Raw genomic sequence first — 16,333 nt, forward strand, 5'->3', positions numbered from 1 at the left:
AAGGAATAGACAAACTGAATGAAGTTGTGGTGAAAATGAAGTCCCCATTCTTGAATACACGGAAAAGGATGCTCTTGTATTTTCAGTTCCTCCAGGAGAAATACCCGAATGAAGAAAAAGCTCCTTTTTCCTAGCCCCATCCAGACAAGATGGAATTCGTGGTTTCGTGTTGTTTTTTATTTAGTAACTTACATAGAAGATCTTGTGGAATTCGGACATGAGATGTATTTCAAATGCTGGAGTGGATTTTCTTTCCAATCTGAGTCCGGAAGAAGTAAATGCGGTGAGTTTCAGCAATTTTTGTGCAGGATCATGCCTCGGATCTAATTCAGACCATTGAATTCCTGGAAGGATCGACTACGCCACTGCCCACCTTTTGGTCAGTAAACTTCAAGACCTTAAATATGGCTTCCGCTCCGTTAAAGATGGAATCTTCTCCGATTTAATAGCTTGAGAATTGTCGAATTTGTCACAATGTGAGAGAATCTTACAAGAATGTTCACAAGTATGGGTCTGGTGTTACTGAAGAAACTGGAAGATCTCATGGAAACTGATCCTTCTAAAGACGCGTTCCAGTTGCTACACCAAGTGTTGAACCCTCAGTGCACTCTTGAAAATAGTGTGACACCTGAATTATTGAAGCAACTGAAACGGGTTGAATAAGCTGTCATCTCCAGAGTTCGCTAAAGCCTACTTATCTTTGAAAGATAGCGTGAGAAGATCTGTAGATAACGGGAAAGAAATGAATCTCTAGGAAGCTCTCTCCTTGTACTGCAAGTGAACACAAAGATTTTGCAGACTGTGGTCTTGTAGCAATATCTGCCAGCTTCCAACGTTGATTCTGAATGATATGAATTACATTTTAAGTGAATTGATTTTTTTTAAGCAAAGAAAATAAAGAAACACCAGTGTGATTTTTAGTCGATTTATGTATTCAAATCATATTAAATAAATCCAAGTTTAGAAGAGATATGGAGCCATTTTTCTCAGATGTAAGTCTTAAAATAGAATTTATTCTTTTAAATTTAAGATGTCAAAATTTAAAACTATTCGTTTAATTTTAAAAATATATTTTATTTTAATTAGCTTTCACAGACCACTTTCTCTGTGTTTACAATATACTTGCTTTTCAAAGCCATTACAACATAAAGCAAATAAACCCTATTTGCTTTGTATTAAATTGCGAAAAATAACACCGATTTCTGTTAAAAAATAACACCGATTTCAGGAGTAAAATAAAACGAAAATTTCACGTCCCTACTAATTCATAATTTTCGATGTCGCTGAGATGAATAGTGACACTGGCAAAACAGTCGGAAAGGCCTCTTTCTGACCCTCTGCCGACTCTTTATGCCGGTCTCTTTTCGATGGTTCATTCCCGTTGTGCCTACTTCCCGTTCTGCCTACAGACCCTCCAGCACTTTAAAGAAAATATTTTTAATTATCTTATCTCTAGGCAGAACGGTAATTCCCGTTGTGCCTACTCTTTCGAGACGGGGAATTATGTGCAGGGAGGAATTTTTGTAGGGAATATTTCTTTAGTATTTCTAAAAGCTTCTGTAAAAACAACCACCACCTCTACAAGTTTCATCATACATGGAAAATTGGTTGACTCAGTTGCAAGAATGTTAGACATTGTATGTGAAACAAACATTAAAAAAAAAAAAAAAAAAGATCTAATATCAAGCAATTTCAGAACAAAATTTTATTTGAGTTTCCAGTAGTTTACCTCCAGCATGCTAAGACTTGCAGTACTAAAAAGTGCCACAATTCACATCCTCAAGACATGTTCGGCCATACATTAAACAAACAATGCAAGAGGATGCATAAGGCGGCCCTTTTGAAAAAAAAGAGCCTTTGTCTTTTACATCACTGCTCCTTCTTTGGCATTACCTTAACAGGTAATTTGTCTTCTAACACGATTCTATACTACATGCAATGTTACATATACTTATATTGTCAATGTAAATACTCACTGTCTCGATTACTGTCTCGATCTCAGAACTTTCACTTTTCGAAGCCGTCAGGTGTTCTGAACGCTGATTGGCTACCGGTGAACACAGTAGCCAATCACCTTCAAGAGTACCAAACTGAAACAAAATCTTATAAATCCCTTTCCCTCCCCGATTATCTGACCTTTTGATTTGAGTTGAAACTCTACAAAAACATTCAATTATGATATTTGTATTTTGTATTCCTGCTATTTACATTGACAATATAAATATGAAAATAGAAGTATGTATGATATTATGGCATATAGTATAGAATCACGTATAGAAGACAAATCAGCTGATAAGGTGATGCCGAAAAAGTAATTTTAATGTAGGAGACTAAGACCCTTTCTTAAGGGCCCCCTTATGCATCCTGTTGCATTAGCCCTATTTGTTTAATATATGGCCATCAAACATGTCTTAAGGATGTGAACTGTGGCACATTTTACGTACTATGAGTCGTAGCACGTTGGAGATGAAATACTGGAAAACTGAATAAAATTTTGTTGTGAAATGACTTGATATTAGACCGAAATAAGTTTATTTTCTTGTAACTGAATCAATTACAATATAAGTACGACATATTGCGTGTAATACAGAATCATGTATAGAGGACAAAGCACCCTCTTTGTGATGTAGAAGACAAAGGCTTTTTTTAGAAAAAGAAAAGAGACCGAATTATGCATCTTCTTGCATTGTTTGTTTAATATATGGCCAAATATATTTTGAGGATGTGAACTGTAGCACCTATTACGTACTGCGAGCCTTAGGATGTTGGAGATGAACTACTGGAAAACTGAATAAAATTTTGTTGTGAAATGACTTGATATTAGACCGAAATAAGTTTATTTTCTTGTAACTGAATCAATTAATTTTCCATTTCTCTGTAAGTATTAAAAAAACACATCTCTACTAAAGTAGACGTGAATAACGCTGCTAATAACAAAACTGTACCTAGTCATTTTTTCTGAGAAGAGCAAGTAAGATAACATTTAAAATATATGATGAAATTTAAAGGAATAGTTATTCTTCTTACAGAATCTATTAGAATTACTAAAGAAAAAATCCCTAGAAAAGATCCCTCCCTGCACAGAATTCCCCGTCTCGAAAGAGTAGGCAGAACGGGAAGTAGGCACAACGGGAATTACCGTTCTGCCTACAGATAAGATCATTAAAAATATTTTCTACAAAGTGCTGGAGGGCCTGTAGGCATAACGGGAAGTAGGCACAACGGGAAGACACCACCATGGCGGCGCCGACGCATTTAATGCTCTTTTCCGGCTGTTTGCCGACTATTCGGCAAGGCAACTATTTGTCGCGGTCGAAAATCGCGCGGAAAGACGCCGGTGTCCGGTGCCGACAATCCGACCGCGGCATCAAGTCGGCATGGACAAGTTGTCCAACTGTAGGTGGCAGGATCCTGATGGGGTAGTAGCCTCAGGACACCTCTGTATCAATGTTGAGCGTATTTACTGCATATGCCAATTCATAAAGTATGTTAATTGTATACGATAATACAGAACCTTGCGACACATACTTGCGACCAACGGCGCCAACTTTAAAAAAATTATGGCGTATATCAATGACGGGATGTGTTATATGTTTTCATGGGAATCGATTGATTTCCTTTTAGTTAAAATCTTGTATGAACATTCGATATAGGACTATGCTCAATTCTATTCACAACTTAGTTTCATTTTTCACTGTGGGGACTGTCTTTGAGTAGGCCAGAGACAGGCAAGGAAGGGAGAAGTGTGTGCTTGGTTGCCTTTGCATCAGTGGTGCCCCCCCCCTCATGTCCATGACCCCCTCAAACATATTTATATAGATTTTTAACCCCCCAAATATTTCAATGACGCAGTTTGCGTCATAGCCCCCCTTTGTGGGCACCCCTGCTTTGCGCAAACACATTTGGAACAAACAGTTATGTTTTAGAGGTTAGAAATTTTAACTTCCATCTCAATGTTTTAATTGCTTATTATCTTTTGATAACGACAAGTAAGAAATATTTATTTTTTATATCAAAACTTAAAATCTTGCGAGTGCTGAGCACCCACAAGCTTATTTGTGTGGGTGCTGAACCCCCGGAGCACCCACGTGGTCGGCGCACATGCTTGCGACATTATGATGAGCGCAGTTGAATTTATTTCTATAAAGTTATCTTATGGTAGCTTCTTTGTTGCAATTCATGACATGTATTCTATCCATAGGTGCTTATCAGTTCCATCTCCACTTCTTTTTCAAAATAATTCAGAATGGAAAAAAAATAATACAGTGAAACGCCCCTTAACGAACACCCCTATAATACAGACTTTTCTTTGTGTGTTCTGGGAAAATTATTACGGAACAGAGCCTTCTGTTTTATGGACTCTATCAGATATAGACAGAGGACAGTCTTATTTTTCTCCCGAACGTCGTAGTAACATGTTCATAAAATTGTTCTCAGTTCATGCGTATTTAGCACAGAAAATATTTTATACAAATTGATAAATCTGTGGTAGATTACAGCAGACAGAAGATCCCTTCATCACAAAATGTCTTTGTCATAAGTCAATGACCTAGGAATCACCATAGAACAATTGCAAGTTGAACTTTACCTTTTTGTTTTCTTTGTCCACAATAAGTGCACAGCGATGCTTCAATGAGTCGTTCGAGGTGTTTTGAGTGGAACGCGCGCTTCAACAGCGGAAGAACATCACTGGAAGACAACGAGAGATCAGGACGACCTTCAACGAGCACAACACCCGAAAATGTCGAAACCATTCTGCAACTTGTGCATGAGGATCGTCGGAAAACAATCCATAATATTGCCGCCATTATCAGTGTGTCATATGGAACAGTGCAGGCAATCCTCGCTGTAATGTATACATGCGCCGTGTTGCTGCTAAGTTTGTTTCCAGGCTGCTGAGACAGGAGCAGAAGGAACACCACGTCTAACTCTGCTATTAACTCAGTCGTGAATGGCCCGTCCTTTATGTCGAGGTCATTACCGGTGACGAAACTTGGGTGTACAAGTACGACCTTGAGACAAAGCAATAATCTTCACGGTAGAAGATTCCATGACTGAAAAAGGTGGGCAGGTCCACAGCTCGACCAAATACTCGTTGTTCTAACTTGTCTATGATGAAATTGCAGAAGTGGTAACGCACGTGGTCAGAATAGCACCAGCTGTACAGCTGCCGATATACATAGGACAATATCTCGTGGCACACTGACTTATGAAAGTCGGTGCTCCTTGTGCCTGTGTGTACAGCCTTGCGCTGCTATCTATTGTGTTACAGAACTAGTATCGAAACTTTTTGATACCACCTCGTATCTCTAGATGACACTGGCGTATACACTTATCACTATTACTTTGTTTTAATACGTAATATGTATTATGTATTTGGTTAAATAAATGTATATCCATTATCTAAAAATTATGTCTAACTTAAGTATAGAACTAGCAGACAGGAAAAGCTCAATAAACTTCCATTTATACAATTCTTTGTGCTTTTTATGACATTTTGTTATTATTCATTGATTTATTTATGAATTTGTTTCCATAACTTTCCATAATAATCAACTAATTTTCTCTTGTATAAATTTTATGACAATTCTCCTTATACAGCAGTGAAAATTGTCATTTTTAATCTTAATTTTAAGCAATTAATTTTGAAGGAAATTTTCATTTTAATCATTACTTTTTCTGATATTAATTTTAATATAATCAATTGTTTTTTCATAGTCTTTATTTATACTTTTAATCAATAAAATGTTTGATTGATTTTGCACTATGCATCTAATCCAATGAAATCATATTTGAATTGTATACTTGACCTTTGAGAAAAATGGAACACCTCAAGAACACAAAGCACTCCACTAACATATAAGAGGTATTTTCTAAGTACTAAAATATTACATAGAGAAATTTTAGGATTAATATTTACACTCGTAATATTTTGAAAAATGTTGGAAAGCGGGGCCGGAACTGATGACCATCCAAAGATCAAAATTTCACAAGGCATTATTATTATTATTATTATTATTATTATTATTATTATTATTATTATTATTATTATTATTATTATTATTATTATTATTATTATTATTATTTGGACCTTATATTCGGACAGCTCAGAAAGACAGAAAAATATTGCCTTATCAACTGTCCGTTCAACGTTTTGTCTTGTTCAATTGTCAGTTACTCCTATAATAACTTCGTGAGATTTATTTCATGTTAATCAGAACGTTGCAAAATTTCCCAAGTTTATTTTTTTTTTACCTCGTATAATTTTCATGTCGTTTCGAAATTCGCGACACGATGAGACATGAGACAGTGATGTGCAGTGTATATATATATATATATATATTTAAATACAAAACATTTTCTGAATACAAGACGAAAGAACCTTAAGTCTCGTGTCGTGCACATTCCTAATAAAAATGGAAAGCAAAGTGAAATTTATGAGCATTGTCCATCTTACTAGAATATGTTAATATTCATGTAATCGACATGGCGTCTCCTTAGGGAAATTACATCGGTAAAAATTGAGATTTTGCCGGTACAAACTTAGAAAGCTGTATACAAGAATTAGTACATTTAGTAATCTTTTTCTACTTCGATGTAACTTTCCTAAGGAATCGTTACTGGTAATCAGTTAAGGAAAGAAATATAATAAAATAAATAGGTTTTAGACCAGTATTACGGTAAACATTTCCTGTTATTTACGGAGATGAAATTAATTTTATTTGACTATTAATATCAAAGCCTGAAGTTATTATTTTGTCTAAAAGAGAGCGAAAATTATCACCTGTGTGGTGTGTTTTGGAGGATAACTTCAGCACTTACGTTCGAAAGGCATACAAATACACTAAATTTCGACCGAAGCGATCTTATTTCTTTTTTTCTTCGAACACAAAAGAGAAAATATGTATTAAGAAGTAGTTAATAAAGTAGTCCGGAGACTATATAAATAAGCAAACAGTGAGGTTTGCGAAAGAAATGCAGAAGAATAATACTCCAAGACGCACCACATACATACAATATAAATTAGTGCGCTAAATGCTAAATTGGTGTATTATTGTTTTGGTTTTTTCCTCATTCATTTTAGAATGACGTTCCACAACTGATAGGGGCTGTTATTCTTGGCAAATTTGACATCGTGAAAAGACTCCTAAAGGAAGGTTGTTCCATAAATATGACTGGATCAGTAAGTGGGAAGTTATTTTATTCTAACAAATAAGATATAATAAATCAATGTTATATTCTAAATCAGCGTTTCCCAGCCGGTGTGCCGTGAATGGGTCGCTGGTGTGCCGCGAGGAATCGAAACAAAATTATTAATTTTATAGCAATCAAATTGGAAAACGTAGGGGAAAATATATATTTGTACTTCACATTACTATGAACCTCTACTATGAATCTACAATTATAAATTCCATACGGGGTTAGAGTTCTGTACATTTCTAATATTGAAAAAAGTATTTGTTACCATTGTTATGACCATTATTGCTTCTTTATTGTTGCAGACAATTGCGTAACTTGAAAATTTAAAATGTCATTCAATGCTTTCGACAAATTGCCTACAATTGTGTTTTTAAAGTAAAAGAGATTTGTTTGTTCGTTTGTTATTTAGTGATCTTCCTTCTTAGTAAAAGGTTGTATACAGTTTTTTTAAAAAAAGAAAGCGTATTTTTAAAAACTTGAGTCCAATATGTCATTGCAATTGTTTTCTATTTTTAAATTAGATTAAAAAATAAGAATAATGATTTACCACGGGGGAAAACCAGTGATAGAGCTTTCTTCTCTTTGGGAATGAGATCAATAATCACAGAAAAAATACCGCTGTGTTTTATATTTACAAATAATAATATGTATAAGTGTGAAGCGAGAATCCAAGTAACACCCGTAGTATGCCGCAGGTTGAAAAAGGTTGGGTAACGCTGTTCTAAATGAAGCTTTCTAAATTTTATTTAGCCTAGAGGCGGGTCGTGAGAGAAGTCATATTGATAAAAATGAAAGTTTTTATTACTTCAAATTAAGAAAAGAAGAATGTAAGTTAATATTATCATTCTTGTATGCAACATTTTGAACGTTTAGTACTTTTCCTTCTTTTATTTTGAAGAACTAAAACTTTAATTTTTACCGGTATGACTTTCCTCATAAGCAGCGCCTGATATTGTGCTCAACTTTACAAAGCTTGCTCCAGTTATAACCCGCTGCAGCCGAAACTGCACAACATTCTATTCGGGTGGTGTTAAGACCAAGAATGAGAAATGAAATAATCTAAGGTTGTCAGATTTTGTAAACGAAACACCGGGACACTAATCTCAGGTTATATATAAGGTCAGAGTTCCTACTCGTTTGGTCAGAATCAATTAATTACATGTCTTTTCAAATATTGTGCCAGTTACAACATACCCTGCCATTTATGATTAAAGAGATACTTTTTCTCAGTCAGAGACACGCCAATGGTGCATCCTTCTTCTTCATTTGTCTTTACTTACACGTCGGTCAAGGAATATATTTAGTATTTAGCAAGAAAATATATATTTACGCTAAATTCAGAACAGTAAACGAAAAATTTTTGAATATATTCAAAATCTTTTTTTTTTTTTTTGCCTCTAGAAGAAAAAATGGATACGATTTTCAAACTCCTTATTGTTCGTTTGGTAAAATTAATTGGCTACAGTGATCTTCCAAAAAACCTTCCCTTTTTAGGCAAGACATACTAGTTCTTGCAGTTTTTTTTTTTTTTTTTTTTAATCTGAAGAACGAAAACCTGGACAAACAGGCGACCCGAAAGACTTTTTCGAGACAGTTAATTCTTTTATTAAAAACCGGGACGTCTGGCAACCCTAGAATAGTCATAAGTGTAAACAAAGTGGAAAGCTGTAGTTACTGTCTGTTATTTGTAAAACTAAGTGCAACAGAAGTGGATATTGTTGTAATATAAGCGTATATGCCAACAACTGGCCATGATGACAATGAAGTAGAAGTCTGAAAAGGTAAGTGACATATTGCATCAGGAGGGAAAAGGTCAGGTTAACGCCATAGTAATGGTAGACTTCAACAGGTGGAAAATAAGATAATGGGATCATTTAGACTAAGCAGAAGAAACGCATGGGGCCAGATTTTGATCAACTTCTGACAACATGATTTGGTGGCGACAAATACGTGTTTTAAGGAGAGAAAAACGAAGCTGTATGTGTGGAAAAGTCCAGGAGATAGAAGACGCTACCAAATCATTTACATTCTTGTCAAGTAACGTTTCAGGAATAGTGTACGGGTCGTTACGAGAATGCCAGAGGTAGTAGATATTGGCATTGGTAGATTTGGATGGCAATCTGTTTGTGGTGGAGGTGTAGATCTGCTTAAAGTTAATCAAGAAAAATGGAAGGAGAAATCAAAAATGAAATTTAGAACGAAAATGAAATGAAATCTTTAAGCTTTACGTCCCATGGTTATGCCGGCTAAGCTAAAGGAGACGGTGATGATGAGGAATAAATGAAATGGTAGAATGAAGAAAATGAGAGGAAAGTGGAGAACCGCGAGGAAACCAACGCACACGGTGTTTGTCCACCACAAAGTTCACTTGGCGGGAGCACGGTTTGAACCCGGGCGGAAAAGTTTAAAATTTACAAAGTTGTTTCAAGGTAAATGGTCCATCCTGTATATCTATATCTATATGTCTATATCTATCTATCTATCTATCTATCTATCTATCTATCTATCTATCTATCTATCTATCTATCTATCTATCTATCTATCTATCTATCTATCTATCTATCTATCTATCTATCTATCTATCTATATCTATCTATCTATCTATCTATATCTATCTATCTATCTATCTATCTATCTATATATATATATATATATATATATATATATATATATATATATATATATATATATATATATAATGGTTCACGCTTCCCTGAATATCTGCTGTGTTATTTTATTCCTCTTAAGTGAGTTTTGAATTTGTATCCAAAATATGTAGATACCTATTAGTTAAACAGGTGCTTATTAGCTAAACTGCTTAGAAAAGTTCTACCAAAACGGCGAGTATTTGAAATTTACTAGTATTTCCTGTTTTAATATTGATTTCGATAAAGAAGAAACAATAAGAGATATCTAGAAGCTGTTTTTTGCTATCAATTCAGCGTCCCAAGAATATGTAGAACATCCGCCGTTAACTCTCTACTGAAACCGGAAGCGGTAGAAATCAACTGTTTCCGGTTTCAACGTTAATCGCTTGATCGCCATAGAACCAAAGTGGTAATAGCTTTTTTTTTGCAATCAATTCAGCGTCTCAGGAGAACATACCATAACCAAAGACAAGCTTATTAAAACCGGAAGTGGTTGAAATGTCGTCGTACTTTCGGTTTCAATATTGATTTTCATAGAGCAAAAATAGTAGCAGATATCGTAAAGCGGCTTCCTTGGAATCGATTGAACTTCCTTCCAAAAATAGGTATTATCTCCATCATTAACCGTCTATTCAAGCCGGAAGTAGTAGAAATCAACCTTCCGGTTTCAACGCTGGTCCCTATAGAATAAGAACGGTCATATGTAGCGACAAGCTATTTATTGGAATCAAATTCAGCGTCTCAAGAGAATATGCCATCTCAACCGTATTACTCTACTAAAATTGGAAGCGATAGAAATACATAGTTATAGATGTTTTTCAATATTGCGTTGGCATAGTTTGGAAGTCTACCGTTACTAGACAAATGTAAAAGAAAATTAACTTCGTTCAACGTCATTAGCTAATTTTCATACGATTCTCTCTATTCCACTATATTTTAGGACAATCTAACTCCGTTGATGTGGGCAGTTAAGACGAAGAACTTGGAAATGATCGATTTACTGCTGGCTCGAGGAGCTGATGTTTCAGTGCAGGATGACAATGGAGACAACGCTGTCCTAATGGCTCTGCAGCTGGATGACTGGGATCAGGATACTTTTTTGGATTTCTGGAATTCTATCAAGGACAATGAAAAATTTGATCCCAATTGTGCGAACAAAGTAGGTCTTATAGCATTTTCTGATTAGTATATGTTTAATATACAATGTTTATTGAACATACGTTTACAGTATATACGAGGTGCGTTCGGAAAGTAACCTCCGATTGGTCACTGTGCGTAGGGGCAGGGCTACCATCTTTGCAGTGCGCGGTAGATCAGTCTGCATCCAGCCGTGGTAGAATGAAGATTGTCTGATCATTAATTCCACTTTTGTAGCATCTTAAATTGTGTGCTGCAATAGAAAAACCCCGCCAAGTGCAAAGTGCAAGTTGTTATACGTTTTCTTACGGCAAAACCATATTCGTCAGCAGCTAACAGGGTGTCTATCGGTCACGAAAGTCACGAATGTCACAAAAAAAGTCACGAAATCAGAAAACGGTCATAAAAGTCACGAAAAAGTCACGAAATTTAGCTTTTGGGTCACGCAATTTTTTTTTAAAATTGTACAAATGTAAGTACAGATTGGAAAATTTTGTTCTATAAAACGTCAAAATTCACCACAAAAAAATGTCTATAGTCGGCTTTAGACGCTACCAAATCGCAAGCAAAGTAGTTTCTATCGCATGGATGAAAATTCAGCCTGATTCGTACCCAAATTCGCTCTTGAAAATGTTAGGAAATTTTATTATTTGGTAAAGAAAAGGTCACGAAAAAGTCACGAAATTTCATTTTGGAATTTTAGTAGACACCCTGGCTAATCATCTGGAACTTTGTGCCGTGTATGGACCAAGTGTGATGAGTAAAAGAGTTGTTCGTGAATGGATTAGTTCATTTAAAAGTGGACCAACAAACAGCTCATGATGAAGAGAGGAGTGGCAGGCCATTAGAGGTCACGGATGAACTCGTTCAGAAAATTGATGGAAAAGTTTATGAAAATAGACATTTCACAATAATCTCGGAGCTTTCCGATGGATTTTCATAAATTTCCAGGATCTTAGCGCTTTGATGATGAGGAGGAGCTGAAAGATGCTGTCACAAGGTGGCTCAAGGCACAGGCGGGAGAATTTTTTTATGCTGATGGACATTCTAAGTTAGTGCAAAGATATGATAAGTGCTTAAATGTTTATAGAAACTATGTTGAAAACTAGAGCAAAAAAGTAGTTTTCAGATGCATAATAAATTCTTTTTATTTACTTTAGTGTTTCTTTTCTTTTTTTTTTTAACCAATCGGAGGTTACTTTTCGAATGGCCCTCGTATGTTTATATGCAGTTCAATGTAGATCTCCAACACTAAGGAAAATAATACTTCAAAAATGAAAAAAAAAAAAGAAAAAAAAGAGGATACATAAACTGGTTATTTCAATATCAGGATATTTTTATAGCGGTATTAGTGAATACAAAGTAACTAAACCAGAAATTATCAATATTTTCGTGTAAAGAGAAAAAGTTAAAACTCTAAACAAGCCTCAAAATTAATCTGAAAAATACTACATTTAACATACTCATTATTTTTCTCAATCAAGCATATATTGCGTTATATGTATAATAAATATATCTTCTGTTAATTATTATTAAAGATAGATTGGAGTGATTTAAGATAATTTGCAATTCGGGAACATTATTAACTCAATCTTAGCTTAAACTCATTTCTTTTTTAAATATTGAATTCTTGGTTTTCTTTCCCAAACAGGATCTCAAATTCCTTTTGTCTCCGGATAATTAAGACTCTTCTAGGCCCGTTTTCACTTTCTTATCCATTTTTGGAAGTGGATTATGTGTTAAGTCCAAATAGATTGGATTATCTATTTTTTCCTACTATTTTTTCTCTAGAAAATTCTTTAGGTAGAATAATAACGTTATTACCTCTGTCCTCTTTTATACTCTAGCAGCTTTTGTTACTTAAACACGTTTTGGTTTTGTTTTACTAAGGTTGGCAAAAAAAAAATGTATTTGGACACATTTATAGTAAGAAATTGCTCTATCTTTGCCGTAGAAGAGTAATAAATATCATCATAATCATAATAATCATAGACATTCTGCCGACAGGTCAGTTGAGAAACTTCCATGCTTCACTGTCTTCCGCTAATCTCTTTTGTCTTCATGTAATTTTTTTCTGTCTTGATATTGTCTATCAATTGTAACCTCCTTCGCCTTCTCCCTCTCTTTCCTGCCACCATATCCTTTAGTACGTCCCTCATGATACAGTTCCTTCTTATTCAGTGTCCCAATCAGTTTCTCTTTCTCTCTGTAGTCATATCTAAAACTGTCCTTTTCTCTCCCATCATTTCTAACACCCCTTCCATGCATTTTCTCAATTCTTCTCTACAACTACATTTCGAAATCTACCAGTCGTTTTTCATTGTTTTTGCGTAATGTCCATGTTTCTGCCCTATACAGTATAATACTTCACACGAAGAACTTGATGACTCTTTTTTTTTCAACTCTTTGTTCAAGGTCCCACAAAACAGACTTTCCTTCCTTAGGGTGACGATCGCGAGGCTGTATCCTAAGAGAGGTTTGAATCCCGCTCAAGAGCATCGGTGTTTTTAACTCTCCTTTATATTACTGTGTTCTTATCCCTGTCGAGTCTGGTAGTCATGAAAAGTATCAGAAAAAGAGAAGGTAAGAGTCAGAAATTTTAAAAAGAAGTGGTAGAGTACTCATCTCTGGTCCTGTAGGGGTGGACAACATTGTGTCCATTAATTTAGCCAGAGTTATCTCGTTCCCTCCCAGATTTTCATTCTACCAGTCCCTTCATCACCGCCGTGCCTTGGAAAATCAGAGCACCGGGCGAGAGTATACGACGGCGCCCACGTACATATGAGTGAGGTCGACAGACCAGCCGCGAAACGCCACCATGATTGGCGCGAAGCGTGAAAAAATTTTCAAAAATAAACCCTGCTTTTCCTTGATTTTGAGCACTTTTTGTTACTATTTCCTTCCATTTTATATATGTGCACATCAGTGTTGGGTAAGTTACTTGTAAAATTGTAACGCGTTACAAGTTACTTTACTTTCTTTTAAAATGTAACGCGTTAGTAACGCGTTACTTGCCCCAAAAAAGTAACTGTTACTTTACTTCGAAAGTAACGCGTTACTTTTAAGTCCGAAACTAAAAGTGTGAAAAAAAATATGACTTCAATTTTCCGTACTACTATTTCTACCGCTATTATTATTATTATTATTATTATTATTATTATTATTATTATTATTATTATTATTATTATTATTATTATTATTATTATTATTATTATTATTATTATTATTATTATTATTACTATTATTATTATTGCAAGTTCTGAATCGCTTTATGTAAATGCAAGGACAATTTTTCCTTGATATATGAACATTTTCATATAATGTAACATTGATAAAATGCCATACTGCGTTACTCGTAGGGATGGACACGAGCGAGTTTTCTCTGAAACTCGATTCGACTAGAAACAGACATCTTTGAGCTCGACCCGAGAACTCGACTCGAAAAATTTCCTCCAACTCGACTCGAATTGGGGTCGAGTTTCCAGTCGAGTCGAGCCAAATCCGGTGTGTAGTTTTGAGTACATTCTTCAAGTATATTACATAGACAATATAATTATTATCAATAACACTACTACTACTACAACTTATATTATTATTATTATTATTATTATTATTATTATTATTATTATTATTATTATTATTATTATTAATTATAACAACACTGTATATAAAAATGAAAGATAGGCGGTTTGTATTTGAATACTAAAAAACTAGTTGATTGCCAATCTCGGTAATCGTGAAGTCTAGGATTCAAGGACATTGCTCACGAGCTTCTGAATTTGGGTTGAGGGTCTAGGTTGAGTATTCGGGCTCGAGCCAAACACTGTTAAAAGTTATAGGGCACTGGCCAAATATCTTCAAAACTGCTCGGCCCGGGTTTAGAATTCTCAACGACTTGAGCAGCTCGGCTCACAGCTCATTCACTATCGACCCGAACCGAGAAGTGAGCCGAGCCAACAGCTCACTCAACCGACTCGGCTAGACCCCTCGGCTTAGTTGAGCCGAACTGAGCAAATGGCTCGTCCCTACCAAGCCAGCTCGAGCCGATGGTTCACCCCAAGTGAGCCGGCTCGAGCCATCTTCTCAGTTGAGCCGAGCCGAGCTAAGCTTGTTATAAAACATCTCTTGTGGTCTCGCTATCGAGACGAGACGAGATGCAAGCAGTGTCCCCTCTCGTGAATAACACAAAGTATTCCATATTACTGTTTAGCTTACATTTCTCATGGCTTTCGTTTTCCAGTGCAATCAGGCCATGATTTCGAGATGACAAAACGAACGAGCCATTTATCAAACTCGACTGGACTCGAAACTCGACGCGAAAAACTGAATTGGCTCGGAACTCGACTCGAGGATATTACCTTTGACTTGACTCGAAACTCGACTTCTTGAATTCGAGTCGAGTCGAGTTTTAGCTTGACTCGTGCTCATCCCTATGCGTTAGAAAAAATGATTGCTTATTGTTATTCTGCTAAACTAATTATATAATAATAACATTGTTGTTATGTAAAATTAAAAATACAGAATATAGAGAAACATTACATTACAACTAATAAAATGAGAACACATGAACTGGGAGTGAATCAAAACTTGCCAGTAACTCTAAAATCGATACATGCTTTTTAAAGCTAGTTTCAAACTCTATAATCAACGGGACTCTAGGATAAGCAAACTCATCTGAAAGAACTCCTATATTACATACCATCAGCAAACTATTTTCTAGTAAAGAAATAGTCTGCTCATCAGAACACAGTTTATTCATATTAACCCCTTATTGTAAATTGTTAATTATGGCACCCTAGTTGTTGATAAATATTTTCCGCTGGGGCACTTCAGGCACTTTACTTTTAAATTCTGTCCACCATCATCCTCAGCTCTTAAGAAAAAAGTATTCTTTCAAATGTTCGAAAACAACACCAATTAAAGTAAAATAGACTACCGGTATCATTGCACTTCTAGTTCACTCACTGAATGTATTAATTGGGAGCTGTCAAAATCTACGAAAAAATCTTCCAGGTGCTTGCAGTCAGTACACGTCATTTACCTAAGGCTGTCCTAATCTTCAAAAAAACAGCAAGTGGCACTACGAACTTATCTGTTTCTCTGTGTGTCGGTGACTGTCGGTCACTGACATACGTAGTTCATGCTCGATTGTTTCATTCTGAGAAATTTACTTACAAGAAAGAAACATTTATTTCCGAAAAAAAATATACATACATTGTAGTTGCTAATCTAAAATGTAACGCGACAAAAGTAACGCAAACTAGGTACGTTACTTAAAAATTTGTAACGCGTTACCGTTACAGTTACTTTGGAAAAAATGTAACGCGTTACTAGGAAACGTTACTTAA

At 35.4% G+C, this 16,333-nt stretch overlaps 1 protein-coding gene across 1 annotated transcript in view; it reads left to right on the plus strand.

Annotated features, from left to right (window-relative positions):
• The window catches only part of LOC145676126 (uncharacterized), a 71,681-nt gene that overhangs the window by 1,930 nt on the left and 53,418 nt on the right, over positions 1-16,333 (plus strand). Inside the window, exons 2-3 of the mRNA XM_081747031.1 lie at positions 7,085-7,183; positions 10,789-11,007. Coding sequence (XP_081603157.1) covers positions 7,085-7,183; positions 10,789-11,007 — 318 coding nt within the window. The remainder of the gene's footprint in view (positions 1-7,084; positions 7,184-10,788; positions 11,008-16,333) is intronic.

This window comes from Thermobia domestica, chromosome 18 (genome assembly GCF_964235325.1).
Source record: "Thermobia domestica chromosome 18, izTheDome1.hap1.1, whole genome shotgun sequence".
Taxonomy (NCBI): Eukaryota; Metazoa; Arthropoda; class Insecta; order Zygentoma; family Lepismatidae; genus Thermobia; species Thermobia domestica.